Here is an 18,859-nt window from a genome sequence, read left to right on the forward strand (position 1 = left end):
TCTTTAATTATATGGTCATACACATATATTTTTCCCCCAGGACACCTTCATTTTTCAGTCAGCAGACTGGACTATGTTAAGGGAGTGAATTGTTATTAGACAGTGAATGAGACCTTTTTTTTTTTTTTTTTGGTAGGATCTCTGCTTTCCTTTTGCAGAATTGTTATGATGAGGGGAGAAAAAGAAAAGCCTGTACTTTGGAAAGTTGGGTGCCACCTTTATAGAATTGTATTCTGTCCCAGTTTTTTGTCAGAAAGTTTTTGTTTGTGTACTTTGTCCTGTACCAGCTCTTTGTAAGTGGTCATTAGCTTCATCTTCCTCATTTCATGGTTGCTCAAATGGGGGTCATATTTACGTAAGTGAGCACTTGCAACTGAAACAGTCAGTGGGAACTGTGGTCTGAAAAAATAAAATGTGAAGTTATCTGAGAAATTAGATTTGTCATCTCTGAACGCCAGGGCTACCAAAAATGGTGAAGCTTTTGAACCTCCAGAGACCTGTGTATGAGTTCCATCAGGAGAGTCGTTCAGTGCATGGGAGAGTGTAGGTGTCCTCAGGCACACTGACTGCTGGAAGGAGTAAATGAACTGGGGCGTATATGGTCCAACTGTAGACTATGAAACTATTTTAAAATATGTGAGTGCTGTTGGACATTATCTTTTCCTGTTATGTTCATTGCCATTATCAGAGCAGTTTGCATGTATACAATCTGAACCATGTGCTGATCAGCACAGGTGAAACAGAAAACTTGTATCATCTCATTCAGTGACCATTCTGTACAGGGAATAAAGTGCTAGGATAAAATGTAGTCATGTATTTAAATGCTGAATTACCAGGCATGTGCACAAGGGAAGCAAATTGTGCCTGCAATGGCAACTTAATTCTGGCATTTCTCAAATTTTGAGCACTAGATTATTCTATGATAACGACATTCTGATACAGCCTTATGAATGTAGTGAGCAGCATGTACCAAAATGATAAATTTTACGCGTGTTGTACAAGCTTTTATAGTTGAAATACTAACATTAGCAAACATTCCTTTGTTAAGTAATGGAAAGCGATTTGATAATGTAATAATATTGCAAAGCTCATTCAGATTGTGCATTTACCCTTTAGTCCTGTTTTTTTTAAGGATCGTGTTCAAAAAAGTTTTCCCCATCCTATTGATAAGTGGGCAATAGCTGATGCCCAGTCTGCTATTGAGAAGAGGAAACGAAGAAATCCATTGTCTCTCCCAGTAGAAAAAATCCATCCCTTATTAAAGGTAAGCAGTGATGTAATCTCGCTTTTAGAATGCAATTAGAAGTTGACACCTTTGTTTCATGTAACGTCTGTATGCTGCCTGAAACGTAAACAAAAAGGATTAAGAATATCTGTGTTTGTTACATGGTTTTATTTTAAGTGTTCCAGTTTAGTTCATCGCTTATATTTCTTTTTCACTTAAAAATTAGTTAATTCTCTCTTGGACAAACAAAGCCAAGAACTCATTTGCTATGAACTTGATTGTTCTTGTTTCATTTTGTGTGACTAAGAATACGCTCAAGAAACTTCTGGAAATAGCCCTAAATGTTTAAGTGAGGCTTTTGGGACAGTTGTGGGCTGTTGTTGCTTCCACAGTTAATAGAGCAGCATCTACAATGACACCGTTTCTTCTCTAGGCCTACAGACTACTGTGTTTCTATTACTAAAATAGACTGTGGATATGTGGTGAATGTTTATTGAGTAGGGTCTTAAACTTACTGGTTTTAGTTGTAACCTGTGGTGTGTATTTCATCAACTGAGTAACAGTGGAATGCTTATTTTTTTGCCTTTCAGGAAGTTCTAGGCTACAAAATTGACCACCAAGTGTCTGTTTACATAGTGGCAGTATTAGAATACATTTCTGCAGACATCTTAAAATTGGTTGGGAATTACGTGCGGAATATAAGACATTATGAGATTACAAAACAAGATATTAAAGTGGCAATGTGTGCTGATAAGGTAAGCCTAACTCTGGTTTCTCATGTTAACAGGAAGTTTTAGTTAAGTTTTGAGAGGACAATGTCTGTTCCTTCTTGAGTACATGGAGTGTTGTACCTTTGAAAGAAGAAATTACTGCCATAAAATATGGTTCCAGTAATAGAGCAAGGCTAACCAAAAGCTAATTGAGCTTACAGAGCTATTGCTTGTGCTTATTAATAGTTAAGTCTCTCTTCCTTTTGATAGCACTTACCTAATCTCAGCTATGTGTGAATGCTTTAAAAATTACTGTGAAACAGCACTAACTTAAAAATGTAACATTCCTAAGCTGTAGTAGTGGAGCCTTATTTTGTAGCTTGAAAAAAGAAGGCTGAAATTAAGCTTGGGTGTTCTCCCAAAAATAAGTAAGGCTGTATTGCTTGTAAAAAGTAGTGTTTCGATGGTCCAGCATTTTAAAACAAAAAACCCACCTGCATTAGCATCTCAGCCTAATCCTCCTTAGCGGTCCATATTTTTATCTGCAGGTAGTCTGTCTTGTAGCTTCAGAAGATTCATTAGATTCAGACAGGAATCATCTCTCTTTCCAGCAGTGATAGAGCAAGGTCCCCTGTCTGTCTTTCAGGTGCCTTTGCACTGTAGGTTCTGTGGCCACCTCATTAGCATCTCAAGTTTTCCATTGTTTAAAAAACAAAGCTTGAAGTTAATCGTTTAAGGGATGGGATTTAAGAATCTCTAATCTTGCTGAAGTCTAGCGATTTTCAGATTTATCACCTCTTTTCAGTATTTTGTCTTGGTCTGTGTTAATCAATATCTTCAGTTGGGATCGTCTCTGTGTTTCAATGAATGCCTTTGTCTCATTCCTGCTTGCTTTTTTTTCATCCTACTTTCTTCACCTTTCTTTATTCTCTCTTAAGATATCTGATGAGGTCTTGAAGAGTCACGTACTTCTCAGTCAGGACAGTAGTATTTGTCACTCTTGCTTTTGGGAATATCTGCCTGGGTCATGAAGGCAGGGTTTGAAGGTGTATGTTTGAATATTTGTCATAGAATAATAATAGGAACAAGTGCTGTTGCTGCATGCTTCTTTCTCTCCTAGGAAAGGTGGTGAGCAGAAGAGCTGTGATGAAATTGATTTAGGAACTTCCATTACATTATATTGGAGGAACTCTTTGATATGTACACAGAAGAAAGTTTTGAAAGGCTCTAAAGCAGGCCTGTTGGTTTACTGCCTCAGCAGAATAAGCCATTGAAAGGTGCTCCTGAGGTGTTTTCTTTCCAGTTGCCTCGAGAAACTTCATAGTATATTATGTTCATACCCATAATGTGTTCTGCTTGGTTTTATTTTTTGAAATAAAACAACCAGAACAGTTTTAGCCCTGTGTGCCATTTTTTTCTCAAGCACTTTCACACTTGCTTTTGTGCCATCTATCCATCTGGAAAATTTTGCCTTGTCTGCAAAAAACAAACTCCATTAAAATGCAAGCTGTTTTTCTTCTGCTATCTGTTCATGCTTCTGAGTGCTCTAAATTCAGTATGTGGGGTATAGTCACTCTAATTTATTTCTGTGGATTTCACAGTAATGAGATACGCACCTCGTGAATACAGCCTGGAATCTTCTAGCTCCAGTATGTGCCAGAACTGCATCCGTGAAGTAAAGTTACAAATGTTGAGGCCTCCTTGAATACCTGCATTATTCCATGTAATTTCCTACAGTAGTGACCCTATAATGTCCTGTTCCCCAGAATTAGTTAGGATTCTCCTTGTAACCCGAGTTCCATATACGTTCACTGACTTTGAAAGATGTGAAAGATCACCTTCTGTTCTTACAGCTTCAGAAGAAGTCAGTCTTAATGCAAAATGTCCATTGTTCTGCTTTCAGAGAAGCTTAAGACCAGGGTGTGTAGCAGGGACCTTTGACTCACTAGGAGAAGGAACCTGCTGTGTGCCCATTTCCCTCCTCACTAGACCTGTATATTTTTGAGGAGTGTTAGGACAAGACCTGGGTGAAGAATGACTGCTCTAGGTAGGTGTGTTTCTTCCAATATTCAAATCTGATGAACCTACCAGACCATCTCTTGAACTTCTAGATCCCCGAGTATTCTCTTGCAGAATAGTTCATTCGTCTAGTATCAGTAGTCAACAGCTTGGTTAACTGACGTGTCTTCTGGAGAAGCACCTGTAACATGCTTTAAAGAAAGATTTCTAGTGTAAATACCAGGGTAAATGTCATGTTTGTGGCTCGTTCAGAAGTTTAATTCTTGATCTCCAGTTTTGTAATTATTTTGAAAAACACTTTTTCATTCTGTTTTCTGCTGTTTTAAAAACTCTAGTTCATGTTTAAGGTGTTAGTCTTCCCTCCTGTGTTTCTCAGAGGAGTATTTACAGCTTTGATCCTGCAGTCTTTTCCTCAGTCTTTTCAGTGATTGTCAGCAGTCATGTCGGTCTCTACAGTAACAGGCGTAGGTTGCCATCGCTTCACCTCCACCTGTTTGGAAGGGAGACTGGCAAGCAGCACTTAAGTTCTCATTTATTTTGAAGTTCACATGTATTGTTTGATACATGACTTCCTGGAAGGGGTGTAGCTCTGGGCAGCAGATTTGTTTATAAATATTGTCCCATCTGTCTATCCCAGGACAAAGTTGTGTTGTATGTTGAACTACATGTTGTGCTAGCTCGTTGTGAAGATTTGCTACGTCATTGTAGATTGTTTGTGGACCCTCTTTAGGTTTTCTTTCTGGTAAAGATACTTCAAATTAGGATGCCTTTTACTAACTTGCAGTCAACTTAGTTTACCTTTAAGATGCTCTTTGACTATTGTGGAAACAACGCAAAGTGTGATTTCTGTTTGCCACTTGCTAAGTCATTGTAATGACTCCTGGCTCAGATACCATGTTTGGAAGAAGTGTTCAGTGATCCACTTTTCTTGAGAAGTTCAAATTATTAATTGCTTGTGTTTGGTAAGCCTTGCTTGAGTATGAATTGGGACCTCTGGTAGTCAAAGTTTTTAGAGGTCCTTTTGTCTGTGTAGTTCTGCGATGTGACTGCCACCTTTTCTGAAGCTGATGCCCTTCCTCGAGGGTCCATTTTAACAAGAGAACTCAGGAGTTATTAAGGACAGAAACCAGGCCACGTACAGTGTGCATGCAGGCCAGTATTCATCGCAGATAGGTTTCAGGCTTCTGAGCACGATCATGTGTGACTTCCTGTTAAAGCTAAAGCTGAAAAGCCAAAATGCACACACTTTTTGACTTCAGATAATACAGTATCTTCAGAAACTTACATTATGCACGGCTAATTCAGAGTAATAGAATACAGCTAAATGTGTCTGTATACTTCATAGACCTCTTAAAATTGTGATTGATTTTAGGACCACGTTCTTGGAGAGATGCCTGGATTGGTCTAAATGACTGGGAACTCTTCAGAAATTGCCACTACAAATAATGACTTGCAAATTCATAGCAATGAGTATTACTTTTGTAATGCTCAACCAATTGCAGAATGATAATACAGAAATCTTACTGCTGATGAGTCTGATTTCACGAGAATAATAGATTTCCTTTACTGGTAACTTACTGGTGGATCTTGAAAAGAAGTTGTTCTCACTTTGTGGATTTCCCCCTCTTTGCTACCTAGGTATTAATGGATATGTTCCATCAAGATGTAGAAGATTTAAGTGCACTAACTTTATCTGATGAGGAACCCTCCACCTCAGGGGAGCAAACCTATTATGACCTAGTGAAGTCATTTATGGCAGAGATTCGACAATATATAAGGGAACTAAATCTCATTATCAGAGTTTTTAGAGAGCCATATGCCTCCAACTCCAAACTATTCTCATCTCATGTAAGTATTGTACAAACTACAAACAAAACCCCTTAGTATAATATCTATAAATCTAGATGAACACTTCTAGAACTTAACTATTGTCCAGTTTAACATATCAATAGTAGAGGAAGCACTTGTCTCGAGTTCTGAAATGGAAATAGTAAAGGAGCACTTGTGGGGAAGCACGGGTTTTGTAGAACTGTGGAAGAAACCACCCAATTTACTATATTCACTTGCAGGCCTGTAATTTAAGATTTGTTATTGTTGTTCTTTGCCATGTTTGAATAATTGTAAATTTTTATATATTGATACATATATAGAGTGAGTCATAATTTTAAAAAAATTCTGTGATCTTATATAAATTATACAGAAAGTATATAATAAAATATTACAAAATCTTGTTCTATTCAAGGCAGTGTTGACTTTCATACCATAACAGAGTAGCTTTGCACATAACATTCTTCCTCTTAGAAACTGTGTCCAATTCCTTCTTGATTTTTGTCTGGTTCTGTTGCTTTTTGCAGGATGTGGAAAATATATTTAGTCGTATATCGGACATTCATGAACTTAGTGTGAAGTTATTGGGTCATATAGAAGACACTGTTGAAATGACAGATGAAGGTAGTCCTCATCCACTAGTAGGCAGCTGTTTTGAAGACATGGCAGAGGTAAGAAAATACTTGGGGGTTTTTTTGCTATTCATATGTATTTTAATGACTTGCACTTAGATGCTAAGTGCATCTCTGTTCTAGCTGCTCTTGTTGTTTACATTGAGATCTCTTCGTCCAGCCCCACCATGATGAATAGACTGCCCATTTTTGAGTGCTTTTACCTTTTTAGTTTCTAAACCTCAGTTTTTATAGGGCTGCTTTAGAGAGCACAGGGGGAAAAAAAAAACCGAACACCTGTGACTAGACTTCAACAGAAACGGAGGTGTCCTGTAAACCGGCTGTAGATCAGGATTGCTGTGGAAAGACAAAGTGGAACAAGGGCTTCTTTGCCAACAGGCTTGCTAAGCTGGTGAGGAAGGCTTTTGAACTAGGCTCGTTAGTGGATGGAGACCAAAGCTTGCAGATTGAAGAATTGAGAGGAGAAGGGGACGTGCATCACGGAAAGCATGACAACAAAGACTCTTGCACTATCCTCCTGAGAAAGTGGCTCGTCTGAAGTATCTGTTTCCCCAGGGTGCATGTGCTCATGTACAGATAGGAGGATCTGGGAGTCTGTGCACAGTTGCAGAGCTGTCATGTGACTGGAATTAGCAACATGGCAGGAAGGGTTGCATGGTATGGAGGGCTGTATGAATGAAAACAGGCACTCAGGATGGACAGATGGGGAAGATGAGGCCAGGAGGCTTAACAAAAGATCGGCTCAAATACATGGAGCTCTGTTATGGAATGAATGATGAGCTGGTTCAATGCTTAAGGATCAGAGGAGGAGGCCACCAAAGGTCATGCTGTGGTCAAGCTTCTTCCGCAAAGACTACCCAATCAACAAGTGGCCAAAACCTTCTCTAAACAAGTAGGAGTCATCTCCTTATCACAGGCCCGGGTTCTCTTGGGAGAATAACCTTCCTGACATCTGCTGGGTGGACAACTTACTGTGGTTCAAGTAATCCAGAAGATTTCTGGAGGGCACTGGGGACAGGGTTTTTTTTGTGGCACATGCCGATGGGCCAACTAAGAAAGGTGCTGCACTTGACCTTTCTCATGAACAAGGAAGAACTGGCAGGAACATCATAGGTAATGGCAGGCTTGGCCACAGGTGGTAGAGATGGTAGAGTTTAAGGTCCTGAGAAAAGTGCAGGAGATACGCAGACTGAAGACCCTGGGCTTTCAGAGACTAGACTTAGCTTGTTCAGGGAATTGGGAGGCAGGATCACATTGGTGGCTGCCTTGAGGGTAGAAAGGGCTCAGGAGAGCTGATTTATTTTCAAAGGCGGTGTGTTCAAAGCACAAGGAATATGCATTCCCAGTCCCTAAGAAAAAGGGTAGGTGTAGCAGGAGGCAAGGACAAGTGCAGTTTGGAGTTTCCTGTTTAACCATACTCAGGCCCCTAACTACAAGAAAGACATTGAGGTGCTGGAACGTGTCCAAAGAAGAGCAACAAAGCTGGTGAAGGGTCTAGAGAACAAGTCTTGTGAGGAGTGGCTGAGGGAACTGAGATTGTTTAGTCTGGAGAAAAGGAGGCTCAGGGGAGACCTTACTGCTCTCTACAACTACCTGAAAGGAGATTGTAACGAGGCGGGTGTCGGTCTCTTCTCCCAAGTGACAAGTAATAGGACAAGAGGAAATGGCCTCAAGTTGTGCCAGGGGAGGTTAAATTGGATATTAGGAAAAATTTCTTCACCAAAAGGGTTATCAAGCATTGGAACAGGCTGCCCAGGGAAGTGGTTGAGTCACCATCCCTGGAGGTATTTAAAAGACATGTAGACGTGGTGCTTAGGGACATGGTTTAGTGGTGGACTTGGCAGTGTTAGGTTAACGGTTGGACTCGATGATCTTAAAGGTCTTTTCCAACCTAAATGATTCTGATTCAAAAAGAAACACCGGCTTCCCAGGAGGAATGTAGAAGCATTGTCTAGGCAGGTGGAAATGGTACTAAGAGGGCTGCAGCTCAGCTGGAGTTAAACTTGGTGAGGAATGTGAAGCAAAGCAAGAAGGGCTTTTATAGGTAAAACAGCATGAAAAAGAACATGGTAGAAAATGTGGGTATCTTGCTCGTGGGGTGAGAGACCCTTTGCTGGAGGACATGGAATGGACTGAGGTCCTCAAGTCTCCTTTGCTTGGTCTTTGCTGGCAAGATGTGCTTCTAGGTTTCCCAGTTAGGCCTGCTACCAAAGATTGAGGGAGAGGTGAAAGTCAAAGATCAAGTTAGGGACTATTGATCTAAGGTGGATATATGCAAGTCTATGGGGCAGGACAGGATGCCGAGGCAGCTGGCTAACGTCATTGCAAGGCCACTGTCTAGAATTTTTGAAATTTAGTGGTGAGTTGTGGAGGTCTCCAGTGACCGGAGATAAAGTGTTATGCCCAATTTCAAAAAGACTGAGGAGGATCCTGGAAACTAGAAGCTGGTCAGCCTCTCCTCAGTCCTTGAGAAGATTAGCAAATCTTTCTGGAATTCACATCCAGCCATGCGAAGGACTAGAAGGTGATCGCAACAGCCAGCACAGATTTCCAAATACAAACTGTACCTGACCAACTTGACTGCTTTCTAAGAGGAGATGGCTGGCTCCATGGACAAAGGGAAGAGCAGTTAATATCCCTTATCTGAACTTAAGCAAGGCCTTCAAGCACAGTCTCTCATAGTGTCCTTATAGTCAGCTTGGTGGGATGTAGACTAGCTAGTTGAATTATAGAGTGGGTGGAAAATTGGCTGGACTGGCAGGCTTGAAGGACTGTCATCAGCAATACAAAGTCCATCTGGTGGCCAATGGTTAGTGGTATTCCTCAGGGTTTGATACTGGGACTGATGCTGTTTGATGTCTGTATTAGTGTTGCGGGAGGAGGTCTGCCTCATCAAGTTGGTAGGTGATGCCAAATTGTGGGGACACACACAGGGCTACTTCTTGGGGGACCTGACAGGCTGGAGAAATGGACCTACAGGAACTTCATAGAGTTGAGTAAAGGCAAACATGAAGTTCTGCACCTGGGACCAAACACCCCCCTGCAATGGTCCAGCTGCCTGGCTGAGGGGCAGTACTGCTCAACAGGACTTGGAGATCCTCAGGAATCGGCAGTGACGGCTAACTGCCTACTGGGTTATATTAGGAAAAGTGTAGCTGGCAGGTTGAGGGATCATTTCTGTGTAGCACTTGAGACCACATCTGGCATACTGTGTCTGATTTTGGTCTTCCTAGTACAAGATATGCTTATACATGAGGATTGCCATGACGATTAAGGAGTTGAGGCCCATGATGTACAAAGAGGGTTAAGAGTGCTGGGTTTATTCAGTCTTAGAAGTCTGAGGAAGGAGATCTTATTGCTGTCTTCAGTTACCTGAAGGGAAGGTGTAAAAAAGATTGAGGCAGGCTTTTATTGGAGGTTCACAGTAGAGAACTGTGAGGTGAGATGAGAGGGAGCATGTGAGTGGTTAAAAAGAGTAATCCTGATTAGATATTGGGGGAAAAAATCTGCAACGAGAACAATTGAACATTGGAATAGGCTGCCCAGAGAGGTTTTGGTGGCTCCGTTCTTGGAAGTACTCGGAACTCAAGTGGATGAGACCCTGAGCAACCTCAGCTAGCTTTGACACTGGATCTGGCTTTGGCCCTGAGGTGGGTCCTACTTTGAACAGGAAATTGGACCAGTTGACCTACAGAGATCTCTTCCAGACTGAATTACCCCATGAGTCTGTGCATGTAAAAGTGTTGATTCTTCTCTACAGGTGTTTTGGAAAAAGTATGCAGAAAAGTCTCTCCTATGTAGCGTATGTATTTTCTTTAAGAAATATGAAGTTTAGATATTAAATCAGTTTTGTAAAATTATTCTGTATTTCTTCTTAGGAGCTAGCATTTGATCCATATGAATCATATGCTCAAGATATTTTGCGACCTGGTTTTCATGATCATTTTTTAAGTCAATTATCAAAGCCAGGAGCAGCATTTTATTTACAGGTAACTTTCTTTCAAGTAAGCTGTATTATTGATACTACTATTTTAGTTACATTATATTGTTGCTTCAATACATTTATTGTTTGAAGACTGAAACTTACTTTGTTTCTAGTCAATAGGTGAAGGCTTTAAAGAAGCTGTTCAGTATGTTCTACCCCGGCTGCTCCTTGCCCCTGTTTACCACTGTCTTCATTATTTTGAACTGCTAAAAGTAAGAACATTGTGTCAATCTGATGTTTTTTTCATAATTCTCAGCGCTGGATACCAGAGCTTTGTGTGCTCAGTTAGGTGTAAAACCTTTTGCTAGAATGTGAATAATAAAACTGCTATGATGAAAGAAAAGCAGGCTGTATACTCTGGTGCATGCTATAACTAACTGAATATCAGCTTGTAATTTCATGGAAGTTTTACAGCAGCTAATGATTTGTGTTGAATAATCAAGTTACTATTAATTTAGAAAGCAATAGAGATCTAGGTACTTATATTCTTGGAGTGATTGTTTCAACAGCAGTAAGAGATAACGGCAAATGGCTGTATTACAGAAAATGTCCAAGGCAGCCTCAAGCTGTTACTTTGTAAATTTAAAATCGCATTAAGATTTCTCTTCAAACTTCATTTTCCTTTCATAAAAGCTTCAGTGTTCTTGCAGTGCACATCCCATGGTGGTTGTAAAGGTGATATCCTTTCTTCAAAGGGAAGCCTTGGTTGATATATACGCTTCTTGAGCTTTTTGTAATGAGACCTCACATCGGCAGGGTAACAGTAAAGACTCTGTAACATACACATGTAAAGAAAATAGCTACAGACTGTTTTTCTGGGGCATTTATCAGTTAGCATTGAATAATGATCTTTAAGGAATGTAGAACATTTTGAGGAAAACTTTGAAGTAGAATCTTCATTTGGACTTAATGCAAACTCATAAGGGATACAGTGTTCCAAACTTAATTACTTGGGGAAATTTGTATCAGAAGTAAAAAAAAAAAATCTCTGCTCTTTTGAAGAAATCTGGGTGTGTTTTTCTTGAATGTTTGGTTGTCTTGAGGTAACCCAGTAGTTAGGTCATCTTTGAGTCTAAGTGTCTACAGTTTTAACACCATTTTTACTGATTTAGATCTACATGTACAGCTTTGGCACGTAGCTCATCTTGTATAACGTTTTTTTTTTTTAATTTTGGAATGTACACTGGATCTGTTTGTCTAGCTCATGGGTTTGGCCTGACTTTTCAGACATCTTTAACATATTAAGCATTTCCTTTCATGACAGTCCATTGGAAGGGGAGGTATGATGCAGCTTGTCTGTATTTTGTATGATAAAGACCTGCACAGACATAAGGTTTCTCTGTTCATGCTTTTGTCACAGTCTCAAAATGCCGTACCTAGTGGCGTTGCATACTTCCATGTGAACATGGTATTGTCTTATGTAACAGACAGAGCATGAAGGATTAACGTCATCTGACACAGGCATCCTGTGTTGGTTCTTGCCATTGGTAATTTTAGTGGGGGAAAGAGGGCATGTGTGCTTACGGAAATAGGGAGCAGCTCATGTTCGCCTTTTTTAGGGCAAACTGGAGTCTAAGCTAAGCCCACCTCCAGAAGGCTATCAATCTTTTTGTAACTCCTGACCTATGCTTTATGTAAAATTCTTGTCTTTTCTCATTCATGCTCTACACACGCACACACACCCTCCACCCTGTGTAAATCTGATATTGTTGGGCTGGATTTTGTTCTGTATATGATAACCTTCCAGGTTTTCTTCCCACTGTGTTGCTCATCTCACATTTTAGTGAGACACCCGTCACTGTGGTCTGTCAGATGTGATACATGTAATAGGCAGTGATGGATAATAGGAGCACATGGAGAGAGATATTAGCTCTCATGCTGTCAATTAGTACATACATGTGCACACAGCATATGAATCCGTCCCTCAAGCAGTCTCTGCTGGCAATAACATTTTCTTTCTTATATATGGAATCTTCAAACAGATTCCAGCTTGGTTATACTTAAAAATGGCCTGACGGAAGGGTATTTGCTATGGAAGAGTATTGGTGGAATTATTTAGCCATAAAATCCTGACAATTTCACTGATGCAAGGTTGTATTGAATTCTTTTGTATGGTAAGAGACCTGATTTAGTGATTGCAGGCATATCTGTGAATAATCAACTTAAAAATGCTATCAAAATGGATCTCTTGGTATGAAGAGACAGAATGTTGGCAAACTAGTATGTGGAAAAACCATTTTATTTCTCTTGAATGTAGATATACTTAAGGATAAAGGGGTTAGCATTTTTCTTTGAGCTATGTTGTGTAATCTTGCATAGTTTGAAGTTATCTATTTAAAATGCATCTCAAAGTTACCTTCTAACTATGTAGACTACAAAAAAAGTAAATTTCTGTCCACTGATGGTTATCCTATTTAGAAACTAAAGCTCTCCTGAAGTTTGGCAGGGCACCAGGAACGCACAAATACATATTCTATTTTTAGTTGAAGCTCCTTGCTGTAACTTTGCTGGAAAGTTAGCATATGATTAAGGGCTGTGTTTTCCTTCAACCAACCTGAAAGTCCCCAAACTTTTATATAAGAAACTAACTCTATAAAACAGCAGCTTTATATGAGACTGTGCTTTTCTGCAAATTTGCAAATAATATGAATGGGCTTTTCTAAATCATAGAATTCTGTGAATAGAAATGTGGACTCTTAAGTGAAAGGTAGGGTGGTACAAATAGTGCAGTTATGACCTTGAGTAATTGAAGAAAGAAGTTCACAAGACTCTTAAATTGAATTGGGGACTGTTTCAGATGCTCTAAATTTGTGTGCATGTGTGATATTCTTTCCTTTCTTTGGGTAAATAGAAGATGACTTTAAAATTCCTTTTTTTCCAAGTAGGAATGGCTCAAAGCATATATAAACTTTGCTTAGATAAAATAATATGTTCTGGAAAACCGGAGAGCTAGATAGATGATTTTTTTTTTTTTTTAAAGTGCAAACTTGGCTCCCATGACTTATGAATGGAAACTTCTTGTCTCTTTGCAAATATTTTTTACTTGGAATTCTACCTATAATGATCTTAAATTCTCAGGATGCTTTTATTTCACAACAGCATCTAGTGTGTTTTATTTATTTTTTCAAACTTTGTTCTTAGATGATAAATAACTTGCCAGTCTTTACTGACTGGCAATTCAGCTCAAGTAGAAATACTCCTCAATTAAATGTTTTTTGTATTCCTCTTTCACTATGTGTTGTGGTTTAAGCCCAGGTGGCAGCAAAGCACCAATCAGCCACTCGCTCACTCCTCCCCCTCAGTGGGATGGGGAGGAGAAAATACGGCAAAAAAGCTCGTGGGTCGAGACAAGAACAGGGAAGGATCACTCACCACTTATGGTCACAGGCAAAACAGACTCGATTTTGGAGAAAAATAAACCAATTTAATTTGTTAACAACCAAATCAGAGTAGGATGAGAAATAGAACCATATCTTAAAAACACACCTTCCCCCTGCCCCTACTTTCTTCCCGGGCTCAGCTTTGCTCCCGATACCTCTACCTCCTCCCCCCCAGCAGCACAAGGGGGTGGGAACAGGGGTTGCGGTCAGTTCATCACACATTGTCTCTACTGCTCCTTCCACAGAGGGAGGACTCCTCACACTCTTCCCCTGCTCCAGCATGGGGTCCCTCTCACGGGGGTCAGCCCCCCATGATTTTCTCCAACTCAGGTCCTGTCCATGCACCACAGCCCAGCCACCTGCTCCACCATGGAGTCCTCCACGGGCTGCAGGGGGGACAGCCTGCCATCTCACCACGGGCTGCAAGGGGATCTCTGCTCCAGCACACCTTCTCCCTCTCCTCCATCTTCGCTGACCTCGGTGTGTGCATGGTTGTTTCTCTCACATCCCGCTCCTCTCCTCACTGGAGCTCCTCTTCTTCTCCCATCTTCTTCCTCTTTTTTTTTTTTTTTAACTGTAGCTCTTCTTCCTCCTCTTCTTCCTCCTCCATCTTACCCTCACCACCCCAGGAGTTTTTTGTTTCTCCCCCCACCCCCCCCAATATGCCATCACAGAGGTGCAGCCACTGTTGCTGATTGGCTTGGCCTTGGCCTGAGGAGGGTCCGGGTTGGAGCCAGGGAAGCTTCTAGTAGCTTCTCACAGGAGCCACCCCTGTAGCCCCTCCCTCACTACACAAACCCAGCACACTATGCTAATGTAACTTAAAAAAAAAAAAAAAAAAATTCTGGTTTGACAAGGCCTTCCAAGATATGAAACCACCCTTTTCCCAACCTGATGGTATTAAATTTGTTACATGTTCCTGGAGAAGGCACAGGGTGGTGAAATGTTAGTAGGTTAGGACTAGAGTATCTTTAGGTTGATCCCATAAGTCTCTTGCTATGTGTTGTGTTGGGCAACACGTCCCACACTACTTTGGGCTTTGACTTCACTTTGATTCTCAGCCTTGTTTCAGCCAGGCTCATGATTAAGAGTGTAACAAATTTAATGAAGTTGGTTTGTGATCCCATCTGTAACTAGTGTAACCCAGCCCAGCATGGAGAATCACTGAGTCTTAATTAGTTGAACTTTGGCAGTCTGCAAAGTTTTTACAATATCTGCAGTTATAGACCATTGTCTCAAAACACTGCATTGCTTGTATTTAGTACAGGCACTGTAATTAACAGGTTCTCTTGTTTTAGTCGATTCTTAAAGTCTCCAATTAATATTAAAACCAGAAAATCACAGATTCAGACTAGCTATGAATTATTTTAAGAAAGTATTTACTTATTGTCAGCAAAGGATTTTGTTTTCCAAAACCACTTTGTCTGGTGTGCTTCTTTCCAAACACAGTAACTTGTATGTACAATTCTGTTTTGAAATAAAAGTAAAAGCAGAAGTATTACTGATTCATATGTATTTTTATATGTAACTGCAGATGAAGATGACTCTTTTTACATCCACTGGAGATAATGTGCAATTTTACGTCTCTGTGACAGATGAAGGTGTATCTGCTGGAGGAAATGTAGCTTGACCAAACTGTTGCTAGTGTGTGATAAGGACTGCAAGGCGTATTTGAGTGTTTCTTGGGAGAAAAAGCTGGGGTGATGTAAAAATTGGTCTCAGGTCTAAGAAGGGATTTCCTAGAATATGACTGTAGGTGAAAAATTTAAGCAACTTCTTCATGCGGTTAAGCAATGAAAACTTATACTACAACTGCAATGTTGTAAAGGTACAGAAGTTGTGCCTTATGGTAGAAGTTGGAGGTGATACAGCCAGGTAAATGAAGTTCCATATTTTTCTTGCTTGTGTGGTTTCATTGACAACATTTCTCTTGCTTTTCTCCTTTAAATGCTAGTGAGTTTATGCTGTAAGTCAGCAGTGTGTTTGGCAGCCAAAGGGAAGATAATAGGGGAAAATAAAACTTTCACATGTGTGTGTGCACTTTTTCCACAAACTTGGTTATTGTTAATCTAATTGGGCTCTCTGAGGTAACTCTTTAATTGAAAAAGTTATTCAGAATGTATTTAATTATTTCTTTCTAGCTGTGATACTCATTGATGGATTTCCTATGTGTTTGTATCAGAGATACATATATGCACATGTGTATCACTTCATTTGTCAATGACTTATGTCATTTGTTATGAAGTTGTGATGGGGCTGTATGTTCTGTTGTTTAGCCTTTTTTCTTTTTACACAGGATGTATCTGGGCTTTTGAGAAGCAAATGTCTCTTTCCGGGGAATTTTCTAATGAGAAGTAATTACCTTGGAGAATATTTTTTCTGTTATCCCACTAAAATTGCTTTTCTGCAAAAGCTGGATAAAATCTAACAAAAGTAAAAGTAAAAAATTCCTCCTTCCACTTTGCTTACAGTCCTCAGTGACACTTGAGCTGTGTTATTGCCAATCTGCTGCCGGACCTGAGCTGTGTTATTGTCAATCTGCTGCTGGACCAACAAATGCTGTACTTTGATTGCTTGAAGCAGGGAGTAGGGTGGCACAGGGCCAGGCTGTTACCTAGATGATGCCCTCTTCAGGGAGTCAAATGAAGCACTAACTGAAGTCCGACTTTTGACTTCACTTCTGCGTTTAACTGTAGGGTTCCAGAGTCCTGTTTTCTGATCCATTTTCTAGGAATACCTGCAGGGCAAATTCTCCCCGGTACTGTGGGAGTTAGGAGAGCTGTACTGGGGCAGACTGTTCTCTGGGGCTGGTGGTCTGTTCCCGGTTTTCAGTGACTGCTGCTAATGATGGTAGATAGCTCTTCAGCTTACATGGCGGCAGTTTACGCTGAACACCCAAGGCCAAGCTCTCATGAAAATAGATGGGTGTTACGGGAACTTGGACAAGTTTTGATCCTTTTTTTTTTCCCCTCTAAATAAAAGTTTTGACACAATCCATTGAGGATTGGATGTTAAGAAGTTTATTGTAGCTGAGATTTTCAGCTCCTATAGGATGATGTTAGTTTTTGTGACTGTGGCAGTCATGATATAGTCCCTGATACGCTTGTATTGCTGTATAGTCTTTTAATAGCAGCAGTATATTTCCCTGTCCTCCTGTTCTGCCTCCATTCCTGTCACCTTCTGTACAAAAGGGAGAGCCTCGGACACAGGTAGCGAGACTGATCTATGAGAGTTTCATATACTTGATTTCTTCAGCTGAAATGGATGTGGAGCTGTGGATTTAGTCCCACTACCAGCGTGCTTTCTCTGTTTGCTCTTATAGCAGTGGAGGTCTATGTTTTCTGTCAATACTTTGATAACTTCAGTGGAAACTGATGGAAGGACGTAGGAAATAAACATAAGTAAAACAACAAGCTGTCTTCATGGTTTCTGTAGACCAAATCTACAGATGGGATTCTGCTTGTCATCCCTCATTTCCTCTGCTGTTTTCTCCTTAATCATCAGGTTTCCTCTTAAAATCAACAGGGTTCTACTGTTGCTTTCCATAATGATCTCTGAAATTGTGAATTCAGCTTACATAGCATTCAGAAATTCATACATTTCTATCCAAACTTAGAGGTGCCATCCAGTTGAGCTTATGGCCTTGCAAACTTGGCTGGCAAAGATCAGACTTGAGTTGTGTCAAAGCAGTGAAAGTGGATTTTAATCCACTTCGGAATTACAAAAGAGAAGGGGAAGATGTTTTCAAATTGAATTGTCTTTACTATGATGGAAAATTTGGGGGAAGAAAATGGAAGACCTCAATTACAAGTGTGGAAGCACATAGGTAAATATTTTGTGATATTTCAAATACTGATTTAACTAAACGTTATCAACTTAATTATGAATTTTAAATTTCTAATGTATTCTGCAGGTCTGCTAATAATGATGAGACAAACCAAAGTGACAGTAAGAAAGAAGAGAATTTCAGAGCATGAAGGCTCTGGAAGGATCTGTGTGAACTTGTACGTTTGTTGCAGAAAGGTAATGAATCTGCTGTGGAAGAGACGTCAGCACATGCAAAAAAACCCCATATTTTTCAAGAATGCAGAGCAAATGGATTTTCCATACTCTAAGAAGACAAGGCCTCCTGTAAACAAAGTAGCCATTTCCCTGGTAATAGAATCTGGGCATATAAAATGCATATATGGCAGCTAGTAGCTTACAAAAAGTCTGAATGTTTAGGAAATGGTTTTATGAGAACATCAAGGAACTTATTTGAAAACAAGGCTTTGTTTTTGTATCTGTTCCTTGATGAAGGAAATGTTGATTGTGTAAGCTCAATGAGAATTGCTCACATACATGAATCCTTTCCCAGTTGCAGAAACTGAGAGCAAAAATACAGTCTTTCCTGCGGAGCAGACACCAGTTGAAATACCTAGCAGGCTGCAGTAGCATTTGAGCAGACCTAATCTGAAATATGGTCTCCTGACAGGGTATGCTAGTGGCCATGTAAGAAACCTGTTACAGAAGACTTTGAACTGTTGAATTGATGAAATGTCAAATGACAGACTTCTGTGTGGTATATATTTCTGAATAGTTCTTCCTGATTTTTCCTCAGTGTCCATCCTGATTTGAATAATGGCACTTACTTCAGAGTAATGTAATTTATTTCTGAAACAGATTTATTTTAATTTCATTCCCCCTCTCCCCAAATAGGAGCATCCACATCAAGTAATCAAAGTAGCAATTCCTTAAATTCACATGTTTCTTTAGTCCAAATAGTTTCACTTTTTTGGGCTCAGGTGAAGTTTGATATACTTAAATTTTCCACATATCTTTGAGATCTATTTTAAGTCACATAGTCAAGCTGTGAAAGAACTGTGAAGCTTGTACTAAAAGTTGAAATGCTTCTTATTTTAATCTGTTTTAATGCTTTACTTGTACAGTATGCTTCCCAATGGACTGACCGTATTTTACATTGTGTGAGTTAAAACTTAATGTGAAATAAAAGATGAGGGCTTTTTAGCTTCTGTCTCTTTTAAAGTGTACTTCCAAGAGAACGCTGGAGGCTTTTTGTAACTAATTATCTGATATGAGGT

General features: G+C 39.9%; 1 protein-coding gene across 2 annotated transcripts in view; it reads left to right on the forward strand.

The window, feature by feature from the left end:
- SOS1 (SOS Ras/Rac guanine nucleotide exchange factor 1) overlaps positions 1 to 18,859 on the forward strand; it is a 52,734-nt gene that overhangs the window by 10,420 nt on the left and 23,455 nt on the right. For both annotated transcript variants that reach the window (XM_050893293.1, XM_050893292.1), the window contains exons 3-8: positions 1,133 to 1,264; positions 1,816 to 1,980; positions 5,593 to 5,802; positions 6,309 to 6,452; positions 10,292 to 10,402; positions 10,512 to 10,610. In XM_050893293.1, coding sequence (XP_050749250.1) covers positions 1,133 to 1,264; positions 1,816 to 1,980; positions 5,593 to 5,802; positions 6,309 to 6,452; positions 10,292 to 10,402; positions 10,512 to 10,610 — 861 coding nt within the window. The remainder of the gene's footprint in view (positions 1 to 1,132; positions 1,265 to 1,815; positions 1,981 to 5,592; positions 5,803 to 6,308; positions 6,453 to 10,291; positions 10,403 to 10,511; positions 10,611 to 18,859) is intronic.

The sequence above is a fragment of the Gymnogyps californianus genome, chromosome 3 (genome assembly GCF_018139145.2).
Source record: "Gymnogyps californianus isolate 813 chromosome 3, ASM1813914v2, whole genome shotgun sequence".
Classification (NCBI taxonomy): Eukaryota; Metazoa; Chordata; class Aves; order Accipitriformes; family Cathartidae; genus Gymnogyps; species Gymnogyps californianus.